Source organism: Scomber scombrus, chromosome 2, assembly GCF_963691925.1.
Source record: "Scomber scombrus chromosome 2, fScoSco1.1, whole genome shotgun sequence".
Lineage (NCBI taxonomy): Eukaryota > Metazoa > Chordata > Actinopteri > Scombriformes > Scombridae > Scomber > Scomber scombrus.
Window position 1 is genome coordinate 16,266,207 of NC_084971.1, and position 22,310 is coordinate 16,288,516.

At 39.8% G+C, this 22,310-nt stretch overlaps 4 protein-coding genes across 4 annotated transcripts; 3 read left to right on the forward strand and 1 right to left on the reverse strand.

Moving 5' to 3' along the window:
* Positions 1-388: 388 nt before the first annotated feature.
* Positions 389-6,017, forward strand: rnf11a (ring finger protein 11a). The gene is made up of 3 exons (XM_062428437.1): positions 389-797; positions 3,331-3,503; positions 3,935-6,017. The coding sequence occupies exons 1-3, from the start codon at positions 699-701 to the stop codon at positions 4,104-4,106; spliced, it is 444 nt and encodes a 147-aa protein (XP_062284421.1). The 5' UTR covers positions 389-698; the 3' UTR covers positions 4,107-6,017.
* Positions 6,018-6,825: 808 nt separating this feature from the next.
* On the reverse strand, positions 6,826-8,954 carry LOC133990800 (heme oxygenase-like). The gene is made up of 6 exons (XM_062429210.1): positions 8,866-8,954; positions 8,691-8,744; positions 8,160-8,271; positions 7,789-8,004; positions 7,411-7,683; positions 6,826-7,320 (listed from the first exon to the last, which is right to left on the reverse strand). The coding sequence occupies exons 2-6, from the start codon at positions 8,735-8,737 to the stop codon at positions 7,135-7,137; spliced, it is 834 nt and encodes a 277-aa protein (XP_062285194.1). The 5' UTR covers positions 8,738-8,744; positions 8,866-8,954; the 3' UTR covers positions 6,826-7,134.
* A 1,998-nt stretch (positions 8,955-10,952) lies between these two features.
* On the forward strand, positions 10,953-15,582 carry LOC133996747 (HMG box-containing protein 4-like). The gene is made up of 6 exons (XM_062436371.1): positions 10,953-11,051; positions 11,852-11,998; positions 12,469-12,499; positions 13,119-13,475; positions 14,436-14,558; positions 14,675-15,582. Exons 2-6 carry the CDS (start codon positions 11,946-11,948, stop codon positions 14,717-14,719), a joined length of 609 nt encoding a protein of 202 aa, XP_062292355.1. The 5' UTR covers positions 10,953-11,051; positions 11,852-11,945; the 3' UTR covers positions 14,720-15,582.
* A 149-nt stretch (positions 15,583-15,731) lies between these two features.
* On the forward strand, positions 15,732-21,881 carry LOC133990811 (uncharacterized). The gene is made up of 8 exons (XM_062429221.1): positions 15,732-16,178; positions 17,107-17,441; positions 17,660-17,770; positions 18,407-18,529; positions 18,978-19,353; positions 19,485-19,544; positions 19,648-19,955; positions 20,119-21,881. Exons 1-8 carry the CDS (start codon positions 16,151-16,153, stop codon positions 21,592-21,594), a joined length of 2,817 nt encoding a protein of 938 aa, XP_062285205.1. The 5' UTR covers positions 15,732-16,150; the 3' UTR covers positions 21,595-21,881.
* The last annotated feature ends 429 nt before the right edge of the window (positions 21,882-22,310 follow it).

The following is a 22,310-nucleotide window of genomic DNA, read 5'->3' on the forward strand; positions in this document are numbered from 1 at the left end:
ACTTAACCAAACCATTAAAAAAATCTAAACATTGTTTGGTAATTAGTGCCTTGTAGGTTTGGTGATTAAATGCCATATAGTACTTCTAAACTTTTTGTTTTTTGTTGTTTACATGTAAAATATTTTATTGAGGCGGAAGAGCCTCAACAAAATTTCTTGGTGACGATATCCTGTCTTTTGTAAATACGAAAAGCTGTTCCCCACCCGTATTCGGGATAGACCCGCCTTATTCTGCCTCTGAATGGCTAGCACGCGTTACCTTCGTTGGTTAGATTGGTTAGGTTGATGCATGAGGAATGATATGATTGGTCAAGATAAGTATATCAGAATCAGAGCCAATCAGAGGTAGAGTAGGGCGGGTCTTCTCTGAATGCGGGTGGTAAAAAAAGATAACGCTCACCAGAAGCAGACGTACACCAGATACCTGAGAAAATTAGGTCATTGTTACGATTAAAACCTGTGTCACTTTCTGTTTTACCGGACACCGTATCTAAACACTGTATCGTGTCTGATTCCGTCAAGTGAGCGCTGTCGAATCTACCGTCGATGTATACGGATTAACAAACAACCAGCTAACTAAAAGCTAACGTCAAGACAAACATCTCAGACGGGGGCTGGTTAGTTTTGCTCCACCTGACGCCTGATCAGTGTGTCAGCCCTCAGAAAGACGTCCATACTCTCATGGTGGCCTCAGTTCAATGGGGAACTGTCTGTTTTCTCAAGGTGCGGATGATCTGTCGCTGCTGAACGAGTCAGAGGGGGGCAGTCTGCCCGGAGAGCCTCCGCCGCCCTACGAGGTGAGCAGCCCCGGGACTGAAGCACTGCTCTGGGGCTCTGAGAGCAAACCATGGCATCTCCGTAAAATCAACGGGCCATAAAAGCTACTAATCCAAAACCTCAAGAAAATTGTGCCAAGAGGTTAATTCTTTTAGGCTTCACACAGTATAAACATAAGGACTTTTTCAGCCCGTTACCTATACCGATACCCGATCCGATACCAGCTGTATGCCTTACTGTGTAGAAGACACCATTATTTTATATTTAAGAAAACACAACATAAAACAAAACTCCCCAGCGATACCCAATCCAGCTACTTGAGTCAGTATTGACCTGGTTTTTACCTCTATAAATATATATATTTCTAATATGATCATGGAAATACAATTTAAAATACTACATTATACTTATCCCGGTTATTACTTTTATTGCAAAAACACGTGGACATTGCAGATCTTTGTACTTTTTTGTAATCACTAGAAGGAGCTTGTTCCTCATCTTTTTTCAGTTTGATGTGATGCAGGCCTCTGGGAGCAAGGACTTGCTCGCCATATTTTTAGCTTCATTAATGACCCTTATATTTGTACTTCATATGGTGTTATTATGTTTTTTCCAACACAAAAATAGTTCCTTTCAGTATATTGTCAGTTTTTTATTTTTCCATGGCAAAATTTTATAGCCTGAAGCACAAAGGTTCTATCTTGTCAGCTAGTTTTCTGGCTTTTCTGGCAGAAATTAATTATCCTGCAGTCACATGAAGAACCAGCAAAGTGCCTCGCTACACACTTTATCTTTATTTATTTACTACTTCATTGTCTTCAGTTCTCTTATTTCTTTTGGGTTTTTAAGTTTTATTTTTTGTTTGTTTTGTCTTTATAAATATATTATTAATTTCCTGTACCGTTTTATGTTGTTCTGTTGCTGCAGTCACTTACTCCCATTTTCAGAGTTGGGAAGCTGTAGTTTTTACGACATCGGTGTGTTTATGAGCTGTTAAATCCTAATGTGGAAACAATATGGACACTACAACGAGGCAGTAAATGGACTGCACCTACTGTATATAGCACCTCTCTAGTCTTCAGACCACTCTAAGCGCTTTATGTTAACATTCACTCACACATTCACACACTGCTGGTGCAGCTATCATGAGCGGGTTCAGTATCTTGCCCAAGGACACTTGCAACTGGAGGAGCTGGGGATTGAACCACGGATCTGCAGATTAGTGGATGAACTGCTTTACCTCCTGCGCCACAGATGTGTTGCAGCACCAGTACATACCCTAAAACCACTAAACTGTTATCAGGGTTAGTGCTAATAAATAACTTTTCTAACTAATCTAGGTCACTATTGGCGCTTTTCCACTACACCTTTCCAGCACGACTCGCCTCGGTTCTTTTTGCATTTCCACTAGGGAAAGTACCTGGTACCTGGTCCTTTTTTAGTACCTGCTCTGGTGAGGTTCCAAGCGAGCCAATCCGGTGTCGTGCCAAAAAGTGATCGTCTGCCAGAATCTGATTTCTGGCCGCGGGAGCGCGCACAGCAGCCCGTTGAGCGGTAGCGCTATAAAACGTCTGATTTTCTTTTGATTAAACGGTCATAATATGCATATACACACAACTGTACGTCTGCAATTATAGCAACGGTATGTGTTAGACAGTTTAACGTTTGTTACGTAATTATCACAACTGTGGCCAAAAGAAGTAGTTGTAGCGAAATAATTTGATACTGAAAGAGTTTTTCTGCCTCAAAATGACTTCATATTACTGTGGTAAGTGATATGAAGTCATTTTGAGGCAGAAAACCCCTTTCAGTATCAAATTAAGAGCTGGAATCAATTTTTGGCAAGTGAAAATCTGCATTTTATGTGTTGCACTGGCACTTCATTCAAGAGGTAAAGGGTACTGTTTATGGTATTATCTTCTAAATATAACTCTGTTGAGTGATATGACGTCATTTTGAGGCAGAACACTCTTTTTGTAATGGAAAAGGAACCGTGCCGAGTCGAGGCGAGGCGAGTTGTGCTGAAACTGTGTAGTGGAAAAGCGCCATATATGGACAGCAACCAACAGTTACAACCTAAGCCAAAAAATTGTTATGCAATACGCAATTAATAAAAGGTTTCTTGCCAACATCCAAACACTTACTTAAATTGCAGCACAGGAATGGAAACTATGTGTTTGTGGTACATTTTTCGGACTGCTACTAACGATTATTTTCTATGGATCTGTACGTCATTTTCTCAATTAACTGATTAGTTCTTACGGACAATAAAAAGTCAGAAAATGCTATCACTGTTTCCCAAAGGCCAAGTTAACGTTCTCAAATGTCCTTTTGTTAAGACGAACAGTCCACTAACCAAAGATATTCAGTTTACCATCATAGAAGACCATTCACTTTTAAGAAGATGGAATCAAAATTTGGACTAAAAAATGATGAATTGGTTATTAAAATTGTTAGCAATTCTTTTAATGGTTAACAACTAATTGATTAATCAACTAATGGTTGCAGCTTCCATAGATGACGCTGATGCATTTTATGTTCCTTCTTTTCCAGGAGCGCACCCATCCAGTGCCTGTGTACCATCCCACCCCAGGTGAGAGTCGTCTGGCGAGTCAGCTGACGGAGGAGGAGCAGGTCTGCATCGCCCAGCGCATCGGCCTCATCCATCACCTGCCCAGAGGCATCTTCGACCCGGGCTCTGACCCTTCTGACAAGAAATTTAAAGAGTGAGTCTTAAATAGTGGCGCTGTCATTCAACAGTGACAAAACTTATCACGTCGTCATTAGTTTTTTGTGTGTTTTTTTTAAATGTACATGTTTTGATGGAACAAAAAAAACAGGACTATTTAAGTATCATTTTAAAATCAAACTTTAATCCAAGCCTTTTGATTGATCAACACAATTGTGTTTTATACATCAAAGTTTTTTACAGCAGGAGACTTAAAATGTTGATGGTACAGATGGACTAAATCATTGTTGTATGTACGGAGCTGTGTGTTTATTTGAATCTGATATCAGCAGCGTAGCTCAGAGTAAATCAGCAGCCTGCTGCATGTCCATGCGTTTGAAAATCTGTAAAAATCTAATTGACAAACAAGTTATTTTCATGTGTGAAGATGAGTAAGAAAGAGGAGGACTAACAGTTTCTCTCCTCTAGGTGTGTGATCTGCATGATGGATTTTGAGTACGGTGATCCCATCCGGTTCTTGCCCTGCCTTCACATCTACCACGTTGACTGCATTGACCCCTGGCTGATGCGCTCCTTCACCTGCCCCTCCTGCATGGAGCCAGTTGACGCAGCGTTGCTATCCAGTTACGAAACTAACTGAGCAGCCCCTAGTGGCTGCTCCTGCCTAAAAGTAACTGCACCTTTTTAGCCAAAACTGTCTTAGCTGTTCAAACAGGTAGCCACAATAAGATGGCATTATGCAGATCTCTGGAGCGTGTTTAAGAACGCAGAAAGATGTTGAAAGCTGTACCCAACAGTACATTTGTTTGGTCTGATATGTACAGATTTGGGCTTTTGAAACTCTTTGCCTTTTACAGTACGACAGTGTGCCAAATTAAGTGAGATGAAGAATATGGAAAGCTGTACAAGTAGCAAAATATTACTCCAAAGTAATTTCATGTTTATATGACTGACTTTTTTTTTATTATTTGGGATTTCTAAGGTAATTAGATGCATTTCACCAATGTCATTTACCTCCCCTGTCAAGATGTAATGTGCAATAGGTAATATGAATGGAGAGGATGCATAAAAATATGGTCTTAGTACAGTGAGCATCATTTTTTGTCACAAAGGCCAGTGAAAGTTATAGTGTTATTCAAATCAACCTGTGGCCTTCATTGCCTTCCCTCACGTCTACTGAAATGCAATCATCGATCAGTCTGAAAAACAACCTAAGTCTGTCCTGAGCAAAGACTTGAGGTCCCATGACCATTTATGGTGTCATTTCAGCTTTTGATTTGAAGATTGGTTATACTTTATTTGTCTCGCGTTTTGTTGTCTGTACTAAAGTTTTTCCTTCTAAGCTGCTTTTACAGAGGTGGATCTGTTGTTTTGCCTTTCCACAATATCGAGCCTCTCCTTTTCTGTGCCTCTGTTTTGTTTCAAATCAGTTATTTGTGTGTGTGTGTGTGTACTTGTATGGCTATCATTGAGAACCAATTTAAGTTTTATACCTGGGAAGTGAAGACATTTTAGGAAAGTGAGCACATTTTGGCTGACCCTCACTTTTTGACACACCTTCAAAGGGCTGTTTGAGGCTTCAGACCTGGTTTTAGGGTTAAGTTAGAATTGGTTTGAATTATTTTCAGTTTAGGATTAAGGTTATGCATTTAGTTGTGATGGTTAGTGTTAGGGGCTAGGGAGTGCTACAGTATATGTCAATTAATTTCCTCACTAAGATAGCTATACAGACATGTGTGTGTGTTTTATTGTTTACTGTCAGTGACATTTACAAAGAGAAGATAAGCTGTGCAATCCCCCTCAAAGCACCTTGGTATCCCAAGCGCTCTGTAGCTTATGTAGACGATTGTCTGTTTTCTTATGTATACACGTGTGTATCGAGGGGATTGTGGCTGGAGATTCGCTTGTTAAGGTACAATGTGAGTTGTAAACCACGTCATTAGTCCCCTGTAATCAGTTTGTAGTTTGAAGCTGTTGAATTTTGTTTTGTGTTGATGGCCTTCTTGCAGCAAGCGATGGATTTCCAGAGACCCTGGGTCTGATAAAACAAAATGCTTTCAGCTTTTACTATCAGACGTGTTTTATCCGATACTGACTGTGTAACTCATAGCACAAACAAGTAAAATGGTGAACGTAGCTACAGCAGCAGCACATTTGAATGTATCTTGAATGTAAAACATTATTTCAGCTTTTAAAGATCCGGACGGTATAAGTAAGAAATGAGAGGACATTTCTGATTTACTCAGGCTGCTGTGCCTTTTTAGGTTGAGGTCAGCCAATTCCTGTGAAGTACAATCATTTCTCACATTTTTTGTTTGTTTCTTTGTTTCTTTTACTTGTCCTATAGCAGGAGACAGATACCAGCACTGTACTGATAAGTGTCACTATGAAACAGGCCTGGGATGAAGCCAGATGTTTATTTTGGTTTTTCTTTTCTTTTTTTCTGGCAACTGTTAACAATAATTTTGTGCTTTAATTTATAATGTGTGCAGCCCATGCACAGATTTTATGAAAACCATGAAACCACAATAAAAGTGGATAAGAAATTTTACACCAGTGTGTTGTGTTTATCTGCAATGTGTTAACACCAAAGTAATCACGCAGGCGACAAAAAAACATGCGTACCTTTAAGCAATTTGAGTCATAGATAGTTTATAAAAAGCTAGAAAACATTAACTGTGACAGGATCATGCAACAGCAGGAGTCCTGTTTATGAAGATTTCATACTAGATTAGATACTGGGTTACCTTTCCAATTATTCTACTTATTAGCAAGAACTTTATAGAAAGAGTTTTATTAATAGTCCAAAAATTGTCAATACCTTCGGTAGTGTTTATTTCATGTCTTAAATGTGAGGGTTTGCTTCTCTTCTCTGCTTTGTTGCTTCCAACAAGCAATTTGAAGGTGTTAAGGGAAATTGTGATGATCATTTTTCTTTTTCTTTTTCATGAATTAAATAATAATAGAAAAGATAATCAAGGATTTTGGTAGTGCCAATAATAATTTAAAGAAAATGCATATAAATAGAGAGCACAAAATAATTAGTTGTGGCTCTGGTTTCAACAGGTGGTTGCCTGATGAAGGGAAGTAGAAATAAATTCTTCATGCTCTAGCTGGTTTCACAGTTGTGTTTAGTAATAATTTTTAAAAAGTAAATCATGTAAACAGGGACCCTTTCCCCGTGTTTGACAAGGAACCATTTTAAGACCAACGGCCAAATGAACAGCAGGCACAAAGTCTGGTGCTAAAACATTAGCAGAAATGTCAACCAGCTGGACCCTGATCATCAGCAATGTATTACCAATTTCAGGAAAATGGCATACATGAACAGTGCCAAAAAACCAAATGACAAGACAATCTCTAAACAAAATATTTTATTAAGAAGTTTACATATTTACATGATAGGTACTCATATTGCACAGTTTATGGCACACTGTATAACAGTGTTACAGAGAGCATTTGAATGTAAGTTGTAGAAGTTCTGACTTGAATACCTTGAATACTCAGTTAAATTACTAAAATATTACACAGTATTTTAACATTTATAGGCAGTTAAATCCTACATAATTATAATTAGGTAAGGATGTTTAACATTCTTACTGTATATTACAGAAGCAGAGATCTTAAAATATTTACAACAACAGACATAGTATTTCTCTTGTGTTTTCTTAAAAAACATAGATTCCCATACTAACAGTAGCCAGGGCCACAAAGAGTCCCAGGACCATCCTGAGCAGTGAAGACATGTTGGTAGCGGCACCGGGGATCTGCAGCGTTACTGATTTGGAGTGTGTCGAAGAACTCTGCAGCTGATTTTCAGTCACACTCAGCATCTTCTGTAAATCATCAAAGACCTGCAGAAACAAGAGATGGAACATCTATCAGCTGCTAAAAGTTTAACTTAATCTTGTAAATTAAACTCACTGCCCATATTTTCTCTTTACCTGGATGTTAAACTCAAAGGATCTGACGGCCTCCTCTAGCACGGCGTTCCTCTGCTCCTCCGTCAGCTCCACGCTGTTCATCCGGCTGCGGTAGAGCTGTTTAAACAGGTTGGGGCTGGAGACACCAGGGAAGGCGAAAAATGACAGACCCTCATTGCTCTTCAGGCCCATGGACTTCTGGGCAATTCGACCCAGGACCTGCCCTCCAGACAGGTCACCTAGGTAACGGGTGTAAGCATGAGCAAGCAAAAGTTCAGGGTTTTCTCTGCCAATCTGAAGAAGAAAAAAAACAGGGATCAAGAGTGTTAGTTTAGAATCACCTAACAGAAAAAACACAGATGCTTGTGTGTAATATATGTAAAATACAGTTAAACACACCTGTCTGAGTCTGTGGGAGTATCTTTTGGTGGCTGCAGGGACAACGATCTTCTCTCTCCAGTCCTGACCGTAGAAGAACTCCAGGTCTTTCTCAATGGATTCCAGCCTGGCCAGTTCAGCTGGGAAGTAAATGGGTGCAACACCAGGATGGTTTGAGTTCCTGTCCATCTCCTCTTCCAACGCCTGGTAGATTTCATACAGTGAACTCAGAAGGAGCTGAGGAAGAGGAGGAGAATGGGGGTTAGAGAGTTAGAAGCCAGAAGACCACAACAGCCACTGTAGCTGCTATCCTATCAATCTCTGAGAATGCATAAAAAAGTATGATTATCAATAAATAAACTGCATAGGAGTTGGATATTTGTGTATATTACCTTATATTGTGACAGGGTGACTTGTCCCCTCTGGAAGCTCATCATCAGTTCTGTTTTTTCTGCCCTTACGTGACTGTCTTTAGTCACCTTTTTGATTTGCTCTGACAAATCCCTGCAAGAGAAAATAAATTGTACTGACAATAGGCACTTTCTGACCAGCTGACTGTGATCATATGCAAGATCAGCAAACTTAACAGATAAGAAAGAAGTGTACCATCTGGGCACCAAAGTACAATTATGTGATGTAAATACATCCTGCGAATTACAGCACCAATAGATGTTTATCTAATGTAGGCAGCGTGCAGCTGATAAAACTTTACAAGCAGAAAATAAGCACATACTGTACTGGAGACCTACATTTGGATGCTGCACTACTAATTTTGTTATGATCAACCACATTTAGATATTCAAGAGAAAAACATCTCAATATGCATAAGAACCCAATTCAAAAAGCTTGTATTGAACAGTTTTGTGGATGCACATTGCAGTGTCAAGTGGTAGGTATAATAAATCACAGCAGCTCATTCTTACATGTCAGTCAGTTCTGCTGTTGCCTGAGTCTTCTTCTCTGTCTCCATTGTGGCCCTGCAAAAAGTAAAGATGTCAGAAATGTGCTTTTACAGGACACAAATTATCTATCTTTCAGCGATTCAAGAGGTATAAAAGTATGACAACTTCAGCAATGTAAATATTCAGTTTTACTCACCAGTTAGGATAAAGTCCTTTAAGTTTGGTAGTTTGGTCTATGTTCCCAGTGATCCTCTGTTTTCTCTTTGGATGTCCAGTACAGTTTGTGCTGTGTGCCTATAGTCCTCTCCCCTTTTTATACATCCCCCTCTGTCTCCTCCCTCCCAGCAGCTGAAATAAAACAGGAACTCAGCGTCAAAAAAACCTCAGCTAAACATGATATGGCAAATTCAGCAAAAATAATAGGGAGGGACTTAGAGTTAACATGATGCAGCAACTTTGAGAAAAGTTTGGAAGTGTTGAGGGAGGGACTACGGGCCTTAGCATGAGTAAGGAAGTTTAGCAATGCCCTGGAAAAACAGGAGGAGGAGGGCCAACTGAGAGCTTAACGTGACATTGCAGCTTTGGAATTCCACTGTTGAACCAGATCAGAGGAGGGGCAAATGCTAAACATGACAGAGTCAGTTTCTGAAGCCTGGGAGGGCGGAGGGAAGTGTTGAAACAGTGACTCATGGAGAGCAACAATCACATGAATTGGTCAGAACAATACACCCAGTTCTCAGTTCATGTGAAACATAAACATGTTTAATCATGCTGCTAGATCACTGATCTATAAATGAAATGGTACTAAAAAAGTTGAGCAGTTATGGGCAGTGGAGGCTTTTACGTGCTGCTCTCTAAGTATTTGTTTTTCTTTAACCAGAGCTGAACAGTGTTATGCAGTAAACAATTAAGATTATTCCTATATTCAGTTAAATTCAAGTCAATAACAACATTTAAAAGATAGTATAGAAAATATTTTTGTCTACTTTATCGAAAAAATAACTAATCACACAATTATTTTTGCAGTGGCCATCATGAAATGTGAAATACGTCAATGTTGTAAGATTTATATATCTTATTAAATAGACTAGCTTTTGATTCTCATATGATTTATGACAAGTCAAGTCACTTGTATTAATGGCATGTGGCCTTAAATCACAATTACAAATTTGCCTCAAAGGGATTTGTAACATATGACCCAAATAATGACTTGTTGAAGTGACACCTGCTATCTAATACATTATGTAGAAAAGCATGTAGCTAAACAACCTCCACTGTTTTGGGAAACATTTCCACTAGGTTATTGAATTCTGGCTGGAAAGATTTGCTCCCATTCAGCCACAACAGCATTAGAGATGCTAGGCACTAATGTTTGTTGCACATTTGTTGTTCCAGGTGATCTTCTTTCAGTCAATGGGGTTGTGGTCATTGTGCATGTCACTCAAATTATTTCATACCAATCTCTGAAAAACATTTCTTTATGGATTTCCCCTTGTGCATAGGTACCTTTTCATGTTGAAACAGGAAACAATCATCCCTAAACTGTTGACTCAACATTTTTGATAACATAATTGTCGAAAATAAACAATAGGGTAAAGGGTCTAACAGTGTCATGTTGCACAGACTGTAAGACCCTTTGAAGCCAATATGTCATATTCGGATTATGCTACACAACAATGAAATAAATGTACTTGAGTTGACCAAAAAAATATAATTACATGAAGATTTCCACTGATTGGAACAATGGGCAGTCATAAAAAACATTAATAAAATCAAATTAATCTTGTGAAAAATGCTAAAGGTCCTCTCTAGAGCCAGTGTTTTATTGGTCCATTCTGGGCTAATGTAGAAACATGGTGATCTACATAGTAGAGGACCAAGCATGGATGTACTATAATAAGAGCTCATTCTTAGGTAACAAAAACAACACTTCATATTTTCAGGTGATAAGACATTAATTAAAACATATCCTATATTCGATTTCTGCCAAGTCAGTGAGATTCCACTAAATTCTACAAACTGCCTAAGGACAAACATTTTAAATGCCAGCTTTAATTGACTGAATAGAAATCAATTCATTAGGCTCATAGCCAGAAAAATGTGACCGTAAAACAGTAAACCAGACTTCATAAGCATTACATAACCCGTGCTCATATCTAAGATCATTTTATCGAGATATGTTTTACCCTGCACACTAAACATGCCTCTGCTTAACCAGCAGACAGGATAATTGGTGATGTATTAAATGACCGTCTACCATGAGTCAGCAGAGAGGCAGGAACACAAGCAGAGGGAGGGAGAGAAACCGGGGACGTGCTAAACGTGAATCAGCAGCTTTTTCCTCCACACGGTTTCCGACATGAAACTGAAGCAAGTTCACACGTAGGTGGAGAAATTGTGGCCGTAAAAGTGATTTTTTTTGTTGACGTTATCAGATGTTAGTTCGAACCTCAGTCGCCAGAAAACTGATATGAAACTTTCTTTTTCAGCGTTACAAAGTTTATCGCTGTCGACGATAGACTTTGAACTTGAAATAAGGCGACACGCAGTTTGTCCATATCTGTTTATAATCTGTTTTAGATACAAATGCTGAATGAATTAGAAAAGCAAATTTTTAGAGTGCAGCGCACACACCTGCATGGTTACGGTGTAATGTATTTTAAGCAAGACACCTGACTGTTAGTTTGTTCCTCTCTGTTTAGCTTAAAGTTATAACCTGTGGGGTCAGTTGAAAATGAGTGTGCTTCATTCATCAAGGTGCTTTACTTTTACTAAACATGCCAAACTCTTAATATACTTTTTATATTAGCAGGATACATTTATCCTAATGAACCCCCCCCCCCCCCCCCCCTCTTAATCAACATACATTTAAACAGATATTTCCTTACAGTCACACCTGGAGCACACACTTCTTTCATACTAAATGTTGCAGCTGTTCAGTTGTCTCTCAAAGTGGGGTCCAGAGGGTCTCTGGGAAAAATTTCATCCATAAGTAACACATGACAGAATGCATGACAGGTTTGGTGATGACTTTCTGTATTAAAACATCTAAAAGCTTATTAGACAGGGTATCTTATACAATTGGGGTCCTTAGTCTAATTTGTGTCAGTTTAGAGTTCCTTGAAGTGAAAAAAGTTTTAAAACCACAGGTCTGAATCACTCTCTCATTCCTGGGTGTGTAGATGGATGGTCAAGCGAGGACTGAGTGAGTCACACTGTGAGTGAGTGGACACTGCCAGGGAGAGAGGAAAGGGTCCCACGAACACTTTCTTAAGGATGTGGATGAACCAGAGTTGGATGTTGAGTGTGGCAACAAGAGGCCTAACAAGGTGGATTTTGGGCCTGCAGTTTTCAAATTGTATGTGCTCTGGAGCTAGGTTGAGTTGAGGGGTGGGACAAATGGATATAATAATATACCCGAGTAGAGTCTCTTGTCATTATGTTAATTCGCTGGCATCAACATTGCAATATGTAATATGAGGTGCAGACATTTGAACTTTGAACTGTTCTGCTTTGTGGCAGTGCAGCCTTTTGCAAGTTTATGTCTTTGGTTGTAAATTAACTGGGCTCAGACTCTGCAGTTTGATACATGTTGCTCCATTAAAGCTTTCTATACAATTTAGTGAAACAGACAGCTTTTTGTAATGCTTTAAATAAATCTAATAGTTATATGATTGATTGGATATTGATCCTTGAAATTCATTTTATGTTTTCATAAAGCTCCATGGTTATCGTGATGTGTATACGTTTTTCAATATATCGTAAATTACAAGATAGCTACTTATTCACCTTTTTTCAGATGTCCCCTCATAAGGAAAGACGACACTCTGGTAAGTTACTTTTAAGGTAATGGCATTTACGAAGTATCATGTGGATATTGCAGCATTCATAGGACAACACGGTGTAATATAAGGGTGCAGAAAAGGAATAATCCTTAATTTTCAGATACATGACACTTGCAGGTAATAGTGGAGCTGAGCCTGAATTTTGTGCAGTAGAGTCCTACCTCCCTGCATATCCAGTCTTTGTGTCACAAGACAGACAAGGAGAGAAAGGAGGAGGAGGAGAGGTGAGAGAACAGATGTGTCTGTCTTGAGCTTGGACAGCAATTCAGATGTGTTCACAAAACAAACTGTTAGGTTTGTGGAAAGCGGATGTTGCCAGAAAAAGACACTTCACTCCAAATTATTAATAAATAGACATCCTGAGCTTGTAAGACATTCTTACTTTTCAGGATTGATTTAAACGTTCTGTGATTTGATCCATTTCCTTCCTTTTTCACCTCACTGTGTGTGTTTGGTAACAAGGAAATCCAGAACTTGTTGCATTCTCGTTGTACACCAAAAGGCAGCATTGATCATGTAATTAATTATCCAATAGGTTATTCAAAGTTTATTTTTCTATTTCACTCCTGCTCATCACCATGGTCCACCTTTCTTCCCCCCCCAGGCGAGTCTGAGCTCCGTGTTGGAGTCCTGGGTACACCATGACGGCCAGGACAGCATGGCGGAATGTCCACTTAGCACACAAGTAGCCCACAGACCTTGTCCCTTCATACCTGTTCCTAGTTCAGTGACAGCCATTGCCACAACGATGAGCTCAACACTTTGTCCCGTGGTATCTAGCCCCGTGACTAATGAGACAATTAGTTCTATTTGCAGCCCTGTTGGTTCAGCCTGGGACACACTCAGATCCACATCCAGGAGTCTTGACTTCTCTGACCGTGATCTTGTCAGTGCTGCAGCCCATCTACACCTTCTGGGGGAATCCTTGTCTCTGATTGGGCAGCATCTTCAGGTGACAAATGTGAGTAAATTCAATTTGGTGAAAACAGAATAATCTCAGTGTCAAATATGATAAAACGCTGGGGGTAGATTTCTTCTAGATATTCTGGGATGCCTTCTTTGATGTTGTGATAATATGTGAATGATATTTGTTTTGAATCTCTCAAATCCTAACCCAATCCCACTAAATTGTTCCTTCATAAGGCCATGTTCTGTTGAATTGATAGACAGAAATTAATTAGCCATTGTGTAGTGGCTAATTTATTGACTGTATTTGTGTGTGTGTGGGGGGGGGGGTTTGGGGGGGAATCAGATCAGTGAATATAGGTCTCATGTACGATGGGGATAAAACCTTGCTTTTAACTTACACTTTAAAGTTTCTAATCTTTTGTAGTGCTAAGGTGCAGGAGAGTGGGTCACTGTTTTTGTGTGTGTGCAGACACAGTCCTGCCAATAGTTTCACACTATTTCAGTGATCACTAGGGGGCGGTAACGCATCAAGAAAAACATGCAGTGACTGGGAAGAAGAGAAACATGCATGGTATCAATGCAGGATGAGGAAGAAAACACATTTGTTCATTTTGTTAGATCTTAAAAGTGTACATGATGAGTTTTAACACCCAATGTAAATATAACTTTTGTTTGTTTAGAAGAAAACTGCAAAGTGTCCCTTTTTAATCTGAATACTTACAACTCCCAAAAGGTTAAATTAATTAATTAGTTCTAACGTGATTGAATTCGTTTGTTGGCTAAAGTTAAACTTGTTGCAGTCTGAAAATTAAAACACTTGACTGTTTAGCTCTAGTGTTGACACAAACGTGTCTAATTATATGCGTTCAGACACATTTGCCCATGCAAAACAGTGATCAGTTTAGTCAAAACTGACAACACGCAACTTCTGCTACATCCTTCAGACCACACACTGATCTCTGACTGCTGGAGAACACGCAGCAATCTCACAGGTCTCTGTGTGTCTCTGCAGAAATCGGTTTGTGTGTCCAGTAGCTTGTCTCTGCTCTTGGACTCTCTGCTGTGCGCGCTGCCTCCGCTCATCTGCCTCACCTCACAGATACCAGAGCTGAGGAGCTGCACACAACACACACTGGTGAGTGACTGTCTCCACATTGTGTACACTATATGACCATGCATCCACTTAGTATATATATTATTGTACCACCAATGATTTTTTTTAAATGATATATATTTCATGTTTTTTTTAAGGCTACTACTCTGGAAAACATTTCCTATGTGATGCCAGGGTTATGAGTGATGAAGACTCCTCTGCCTGTATATTGCTCCTTCTGATATGCTGATTCTTTAGGTTAGTTTATTTTAGGAAAATAATAATATCCAAACAATATTGGGTTGCACTAAGAATATTATTTTTGTGTTAATAACAGATATGTAGGTTTTCTTACTTATATTGGTCATTAAAATAAAAGGTGTGTTCCAACATTGAATAATTTAACTTTTTTTTTTCTTTTTGTGTAATGATCCAACACTGTCTGAGTCACTGGACACACTGAACGTGACACTGTGGGGAGACGGTACACTTTTTCTGGATCACAGTGAAATTGATCAAACACCCTCATGAGTAAACATGTTCTTAGATTTATAATTAAATGTAATATTAATTTCATAACACTCTGGCTATAAATCTTTCATCACCCTCGCCTTCTTCATTTCTGATAAGTACAGATTTGTGAGTACAAAGTGTCAATGTGTACCAATACACACCTGACATGTGAATCTCTAGTGACCTAAGACTTGACTCCACATGAACAGAAGACAGTAGCGACATAAAAGCAACTAATTCATTTCCTATCTAAATGCATAGTTATGTTGACACATCTTGGTTAATTTCATTCCTCGTACAATTATGTGGAAGCATAAAAAGTTCACCTTAAGCTCAAACTGGGGGGATATGTGCATCCAAACCTGCCATACTGCAATATAACCATGTAACCACTGATGCTGAGATAAATATATGCTTTGAAATATTGTCATATCCATGTGGTTTTGTAATTAACTAATTGGCTATAGGTTCTTCACTTCTAATTAAATGTACTATTATCTGATTGCTGTAATAATCAGTAAATCCAACATCCAGCTGGGATTTGATTAGATTATCTGAAAGTTACATCTCTGAAGAAGTCAAACTTGCGGCTTTGAGGGTTTCACCTAGTATGTCGAATAAAAATACAAAGTATAATTTTGTGAATGTTAATGAATGACATACAACACAAGCAGAGTGAGATTCCTTTGATTTATTCTGACTTTCGTTTGTAAATTGCCATATCTGTTCCTTATTACTTTTTTGCTTTCTTTAACAGATCAAATATTTACAGTAAAAAGCAACTGTAAACCCTGAAGAGAAACTTATTTGACAGTTGCTGATGAGTTTTGACATTTAATGGGTGTGGTAGTTAAAACTATGGCAGAATGATTCACATATGCCTCAGGATACAACCTATCCGCCCCATTTTGGAATGCTTAGCCGCTTGCAGACAAAGAAAACTGTTGTGCATGAAAAAGTACGAGTGTGTTCATGCGTGCATGTGTTCAAATGGGGAGTGGTGTGACAGGTAATGTCCTTCACCTGCGTAGGCAGTTTTTAGTCGCCAGCTGGGAACCGACATGGACTGAAGTTGTCTGGATGAGCGAAATATAAAACAGAGCACTCAGAGAAGACCGTACATGAACACAGCTTCAAAGACTTCAAACAGTTAAGTATGCCTCCTATTGCTTAGTAATACTATGTAGTAATCTCAATAATACAGAGGAAGCTAACAGTAGCAGAAAAGTGTTGATTATAATTGATCATTTAAAGTTTCAGTTAATATTTGATTGCAAGGATTTTACCCACCATAGTGTATTTAGACGAGCTAGCTGTGATCTGAGCCAATGGTTGTTAGTGTTAAGCCATCTTTAAATAGACACCTGACAACTAGTGCCTATCATCTTGTAGTATTTACTTTCAGTAGTAGTTTAATGCCATGTTTGAGTGTCACTTCATAGCTAATTGTGTGCAGGCTTCATGAAATACTGAGCTGTTTCTGTGGTGTGATTCTGAATGCTTTATATTTGTGTGCATTTGTAAGTGGCTGTGTTTTTGTGCATGTTTGCATATCAGTCCAAATATAATAGTCCAGGTAGAATGTAGTTGGACAGGACTGGCAAGGTGTGGTTATCATGTACACAGAGAAAAAGGGGGATGCAGGAAGGAAGGAAGGAAGGAAGAAAGGTTCCAGTGAAATGAATACCTCTCTGAATGAGAGCACTGTCATTATCAATTATCGTAGTTCTTGCTAAATCATGCATAACAGGTTAAAGTAGATGAAGGGAATGTGCAGGAAACTGAATAAAAAGACATCATTCTATTAACCACAAGATAAAAACAAACACTGTAGACAGAGAAGGAAAGTGACAAATCATATAATCACAGATGACGCAGATAAGTCACATCAAATTGATCACAACTTTCATGTGTTTATGTTCAGATTTTATTTTTTGGATTAAATCTGAAACAGACAAACTTTTTTTTTCAAAATACACCTTTGCTCTCAGTTGATTTAGCTTAGTACTGTATACATAGATCTGTGGTACTGAGTAACATCCAGCTCTCACATGTGACCCCTGTTCTGTCTTTCTAGCTATGAGTGAACACTTGAGAGAGGGCCACCGTGGGTCTTTGCTCCCTGAGCTGAGACTCATCCTTTTAGGGAACATTGGATGTGGAAAGACATCATCAGGGGACACCATCCTCAGCCAGCTGTCCCCTGTCTCTCCCAGTGCCGCCAGGAGCTGCCAGCTGCGACAGGGCGTCTCCGAGGGCAGGAAGGTGACCTTGGTAGAGGCACCAAGATGGTACTGGAGTGGTGGCAAGATGGAGGACAGTGTCAGGAAAGAGACAGAGCGAGCCATGACTCTGGTAGCACCAGGTCCACATGCAATTCTTCTGCTGGTGCCTGTTAACCAGTTCACAGAGGTTGGTTGTAGTCTCTGTTTGTCCCTTCATCTGTGGTGTATCTTCTATTTCAACTCATGAAAACATCAACAGCATTTAGAAGATCAGATTTTTAAGTCATATTTCAATTTGCATTCTTGCATTCTTGGTACTATCATGTGCATGATTTTAATTGTGAGATATGAGAGTAAATTCACCACATAAAACCCTAACAATGGGTTCTTCAATGGTGTTCCCAGATGGAGGGTCTTGTGCCTGCAGAACTGGAGAAGGTGTTTGGTGCAGAAGTGCTGGATCACACTCTGGTCCTGCTGACCTGTGGGGATTACTTGATGGGAAAGACAGTGGAGGTAATACAGATGACTTCTGTGGTGTACTGGAATATACATTTCAAGTCCTCTTTATTTTACCATTTAAAAGATGTGTATATATTTTGGTTTCATGCACTCTACAAAAAAAAAATAGAGCAGAAATTTAACTTTTCGATCACAAAAGCTTGTTCTGGGTCAGTGCACTAAGCAAGAACAGTACAGCATTCCTTCTTGACACATTATACTTCTTTCAATGTCCTATTTTAAGTAATTTTAACTATTGGTTTTCATGGGGCTGAAATTCAAATCAGATTTTTTTTGTTCAATTTAAATGAAGTTAGCCAGCCCCGTAATAACACACTGACACAGGAATAAAAGTGATCTGTCTAAACTTTCCAGGTTTTTTAAAAACACATTTAAAACAATATTGCATCAGTTTGTGTATTTAAAATGTTGCTGGAAATAGGAGGAGGCATCTTCTACTTTAAAACAAGCTTCAACATGCAGGTCCATTTTTCTCAATAGTTTGAGAAACTGCAGTTTCATTTCACAGACACTGATGGAATATTTCATCACCATTCATTGTGTCCAGTTTGGACTTATCGGCTGATGGTTGTGAAAGCAGAGGCAAACCATTGCAAGTCTAATTTCACACACGCCAATCCTTTACCGCAGGAATACCTGCAGAAAGAGCACCCAGGCCTCAGGCAGATAATTGAGCGTTGCGGTGGGACGTACGATGTCATCAATAATCGTCAGCGCCAGGACAGGGCGCAGGTCCGTGTGCTGTTGGAGAAGGTAACAGGTTTGACTACAGATTACTGTAATAGCTTAAATGCTGAGGTAGTGATAGTTTTTTTGTTTTATTATCTTATTGTGTTATAGTTATGTTTGTTTATGGTGGTGATCTCACATATGTATTCAGTTCTGTTTAATGGGGATGATGCTATTTAGGTGTCAAGCACTTTTTTTTTTAACATTTTCTAAACGTAAAATGTATTTTTATTGCATACTGCTTGTGTTTGAGCTCTCTCTCTCTCACGCTCAAACAATCTATCCCAGCTGTAGTCACAACAGTATTTCTGATAATTATAAAGTTGTAGCAGGAGTAAATTGTAACCCGGGTTTACATGGGAATTAATCACACAATGGAGATTAAGTGCAGGAATTATAAAATGTGACATTTTAATTGCAAATGTGAGTAGAAGGGCTTTTTCTAAATGAAAGTCGTTCATTTGTGTAACAGGTGGACAATATGGTACAGAAACACGGAGTATTCTACATGAAAACAACCCAGGAGAGAGACCTGGAGAATCGAGTGAAAGAAAGAAAGCAAGAACTTATGGAGACTTTTAGAGCTCAAAAGGAAGAGAGAAGAGAGTCACTCGCATCAACCTGCGAACGAAATACAGAAACACAGAGGAAAGTTGAAAGAGAGGAGCAGTACAGCGTTGCCCTGGAGAGCAGGAGAAACAAAGAGAGGGATGAGATGGAGGGAAGTGTGGGAGCGAGCCAAGTGTCTGATGGGCTTCATTCAACTCCAGCACCAGAGCAACAGTCACATTCACAGCCACATGAGGACAGGCAGGTGAAAAGGACCCCCAGTTTCAGATTAAATGAAGGTAAAGATCAACAGAACACAGTTCTTGTTTTTTTGTTTTTTTTCCTATACAATGGCATGTAAAGAAAGAAAGAAGAAAAGTCAAAGTGAGCAGAAAATGTAGGACTTATATTTACTGTTTTTCCTCTGTAGATGGAGCTATACTCTCACAAATGTCTGAGAGTAAAGCATCGCCGAAAATGGTTACTACTTGTAAGTCACTGTCACATAACAGTCCACTCTTATGATGTTTGATGTTTATGAGCAGTTGTCATTTATAACATTTCCACATTGAACTCTTGATTTCTCCTATCAGTTCACCACAGAATTAACAGCTTTGAACAGAGATCTCCAGAGGCTTCTCCCACTTCCTCTCCTCATTCGCCTGTCTTCTCCTCCTCCCCCTCTGTGCCAGCCTTTGCTTCCTCTCCCTCCACACCATCCTCATCTTCCTCACCATCCTCTTCGGAGCTTCGTCTGGTTTTGCTCGGACGATCTGGTGCAGGAAAGAGCACAGCAGGCAACAGAATACTGGGTCAGGAGGGATTTGAGTCACGCCCAGACAGCCTCATAGCTGTCACTCAGGAGTGTGGGAAAAAGAAAGCACTTGTTGCAGGAAGAAAGGTTAGTGCCATTGCCAGAAATCCCAAAACTTTGATATATCTCATACTCTTTGAGTTTTTCTTCTTGTTTTGTGTCAAACAATATGACCTGGCAGATTTCCCATAACTCTGTAGTGTTTTCTACTGTACATGGCTTCATCTGTCTTCTTTGTTTCTTCCTGCAGGTGGCAGTGGTGGATACCCCAGACTGGTTCAACTCTGAACGTACTCCGGATGAGGTACGAGCTCAGATCTCCTCCTGCGTTGCGTTGTCCAGTCCTGGTCCCCATGCTTTCCTTCTGTGTGTCCCCATAGACCAGCCTGCCAAGACTGAGCTGCAGGCTCTCACATCCCTCAAGGTTGTTTTTGGCCCAGAGGCAGTCCAGAGACACACTCTGGTCCTCTTTACTCATTCAGATCGACTGAGGGAAAGCGGGAAGGCAGGGAACAATAGTGTGGAGGCGTATATTGCTGGTCAGCGTAAGGATTTGTTGAAGCTTGTAGAGAAATGCGGGGACAGGTTTCATGTGCTAGAGATGGAAGGAGGTGAGAAGGACAGGAAGAATGTGGCAGAGCTGCTAGAAAAGGTGGAGCAGACGGTGAGGGAGGCTGACGGACAGTGTTATTCTTGTCCTGCTTTTCAGGAAGCTGAGAACAGAGTGAGGCAGAGACAGGTAGAGATAACAAGGGAAAGGAGGAAAAAGCTAGAAGAAGAAATACAAGGAGAAGTTAGACAGCTGAGCAATGAGCAGCAGACACTCTATCCCTACATGCAGCCTGTGGCTGAGGCAGAAGAGGAAGTGAGAGAAGATGAGATTGAGAAAACAAGGGATGAGGCAGAAATGAGTGTTAGTACCATGAATATTGAGAGCCTTCCTCCATTCACACTTTCCAGCATGTCCCCTTCACTTCTTCATTCCATGAGGGAGAAAATGGAGTCTACTGCAAAGATGTTACCAAAACTATTGGGGGATATTTCTGTGTGGGCTGGTGAGGGAGCAAAGAAAGTGAAAAGTAGCCCAATTTGGGGAGCGGTCGGAAGTGGAGCACAAAATGTCCAGAAGATGTTGGTTGATAGTTCTGTGTGGGAGAAGGTGGGAACTAGAGCTGGACATGTCTCCAAACTAGTAGGTGATAGAGTTCCCAAGGTAGTGGTGGACAGTTCAGCATGGATTGGATCTGGAGCAAAGGCAGCGGCAGCAAGTCCCATGTGGAAAAAAGTTGGTTCAGGGGCTAAATCTGGGGCCATACTGGTAGCAGACAGTTCAGTGCATCTCGGAGCTGGAATCGGTGCTGGTGCAAAGACAGTGGCACAGAGTCCGGTGTGGGGGAAGGTGGGCTCTGGGGCCAAAGCCGGGGCCAAAATGGTTGCTGAGAGCTCAGTGTGGGAGAAACTTGGGACAACTGCTAAAAAAGTGCCTAAAGTAGTCATAGGGGCTGCATTGCTGGGTTTGGTGCTTGGTGTGTATTTGTGGGGTGTGATTGGCGGCGCTGTCGGGGCAGCTGCTGGATCTGCAGTAAGTGAAGTGGGCAGACGCAAATTCAGCAATAAACACACATTAGAAAACACAGACGAAGCTGCAAAACACGTGGAAAGAACAGTGAACGACAGCATGGATTCCCTGGCAAAACAAGGAGAGAAAGTATTGAAAACAGAATGAAAGACTGAATAGAGTGTGTAAATGAAATGTGTAACACATGTAAAAACATTTCTTTTAAACCATCATAATATATAATTCAAAAACAGTGGCTAAGGATTTTTATGATTTTGTTTTGGCATCTTGGTGATTTTTGAAACACACGCAAACTGTGTCCACTTGTGCTTGTATGACAATACCACTGTCAAACTAGATTTACTATTTTATAAACAAATGTCTTCATGATTCCTAACTTCAAACCTCCATACTTACACACAGTAAATAATGTTATTTTAATATTGTAGCCATGATATTTGTTCATACCGTATATTTCCATGAATAATAATATATTCTAAATCTTTGTCAGTAATTCAAGACACATACACTTATAATATTGTAATTTTCTTCAGTGATGAATTAAAGAGCATTTATAATAAAATGATTGCTTCTTTGTCCTGTTTTGAGCGTTGTCTTAAAAGTTTGATACAGGGCATATGGCATATGTCATTTAAAGCCCCAAAAAAACAGTTTAATCATGACCTTGTTCAGTATGTTTCCATTCTAAAGTTGCCTTAGGACCAAAAACCTTCTAGCATCACCACTACTTACATGGGACATGCATATTTAGTTTCCACGTGGCTGATGAAGTGGTATTTCTGTGTTAGTGTGGGTGTGAATGTGGTGGCAAGAGGGGCGCAACAGAGGGTTGGAGGAGGAGGAGGTGGGTGGTGGTGAGGACA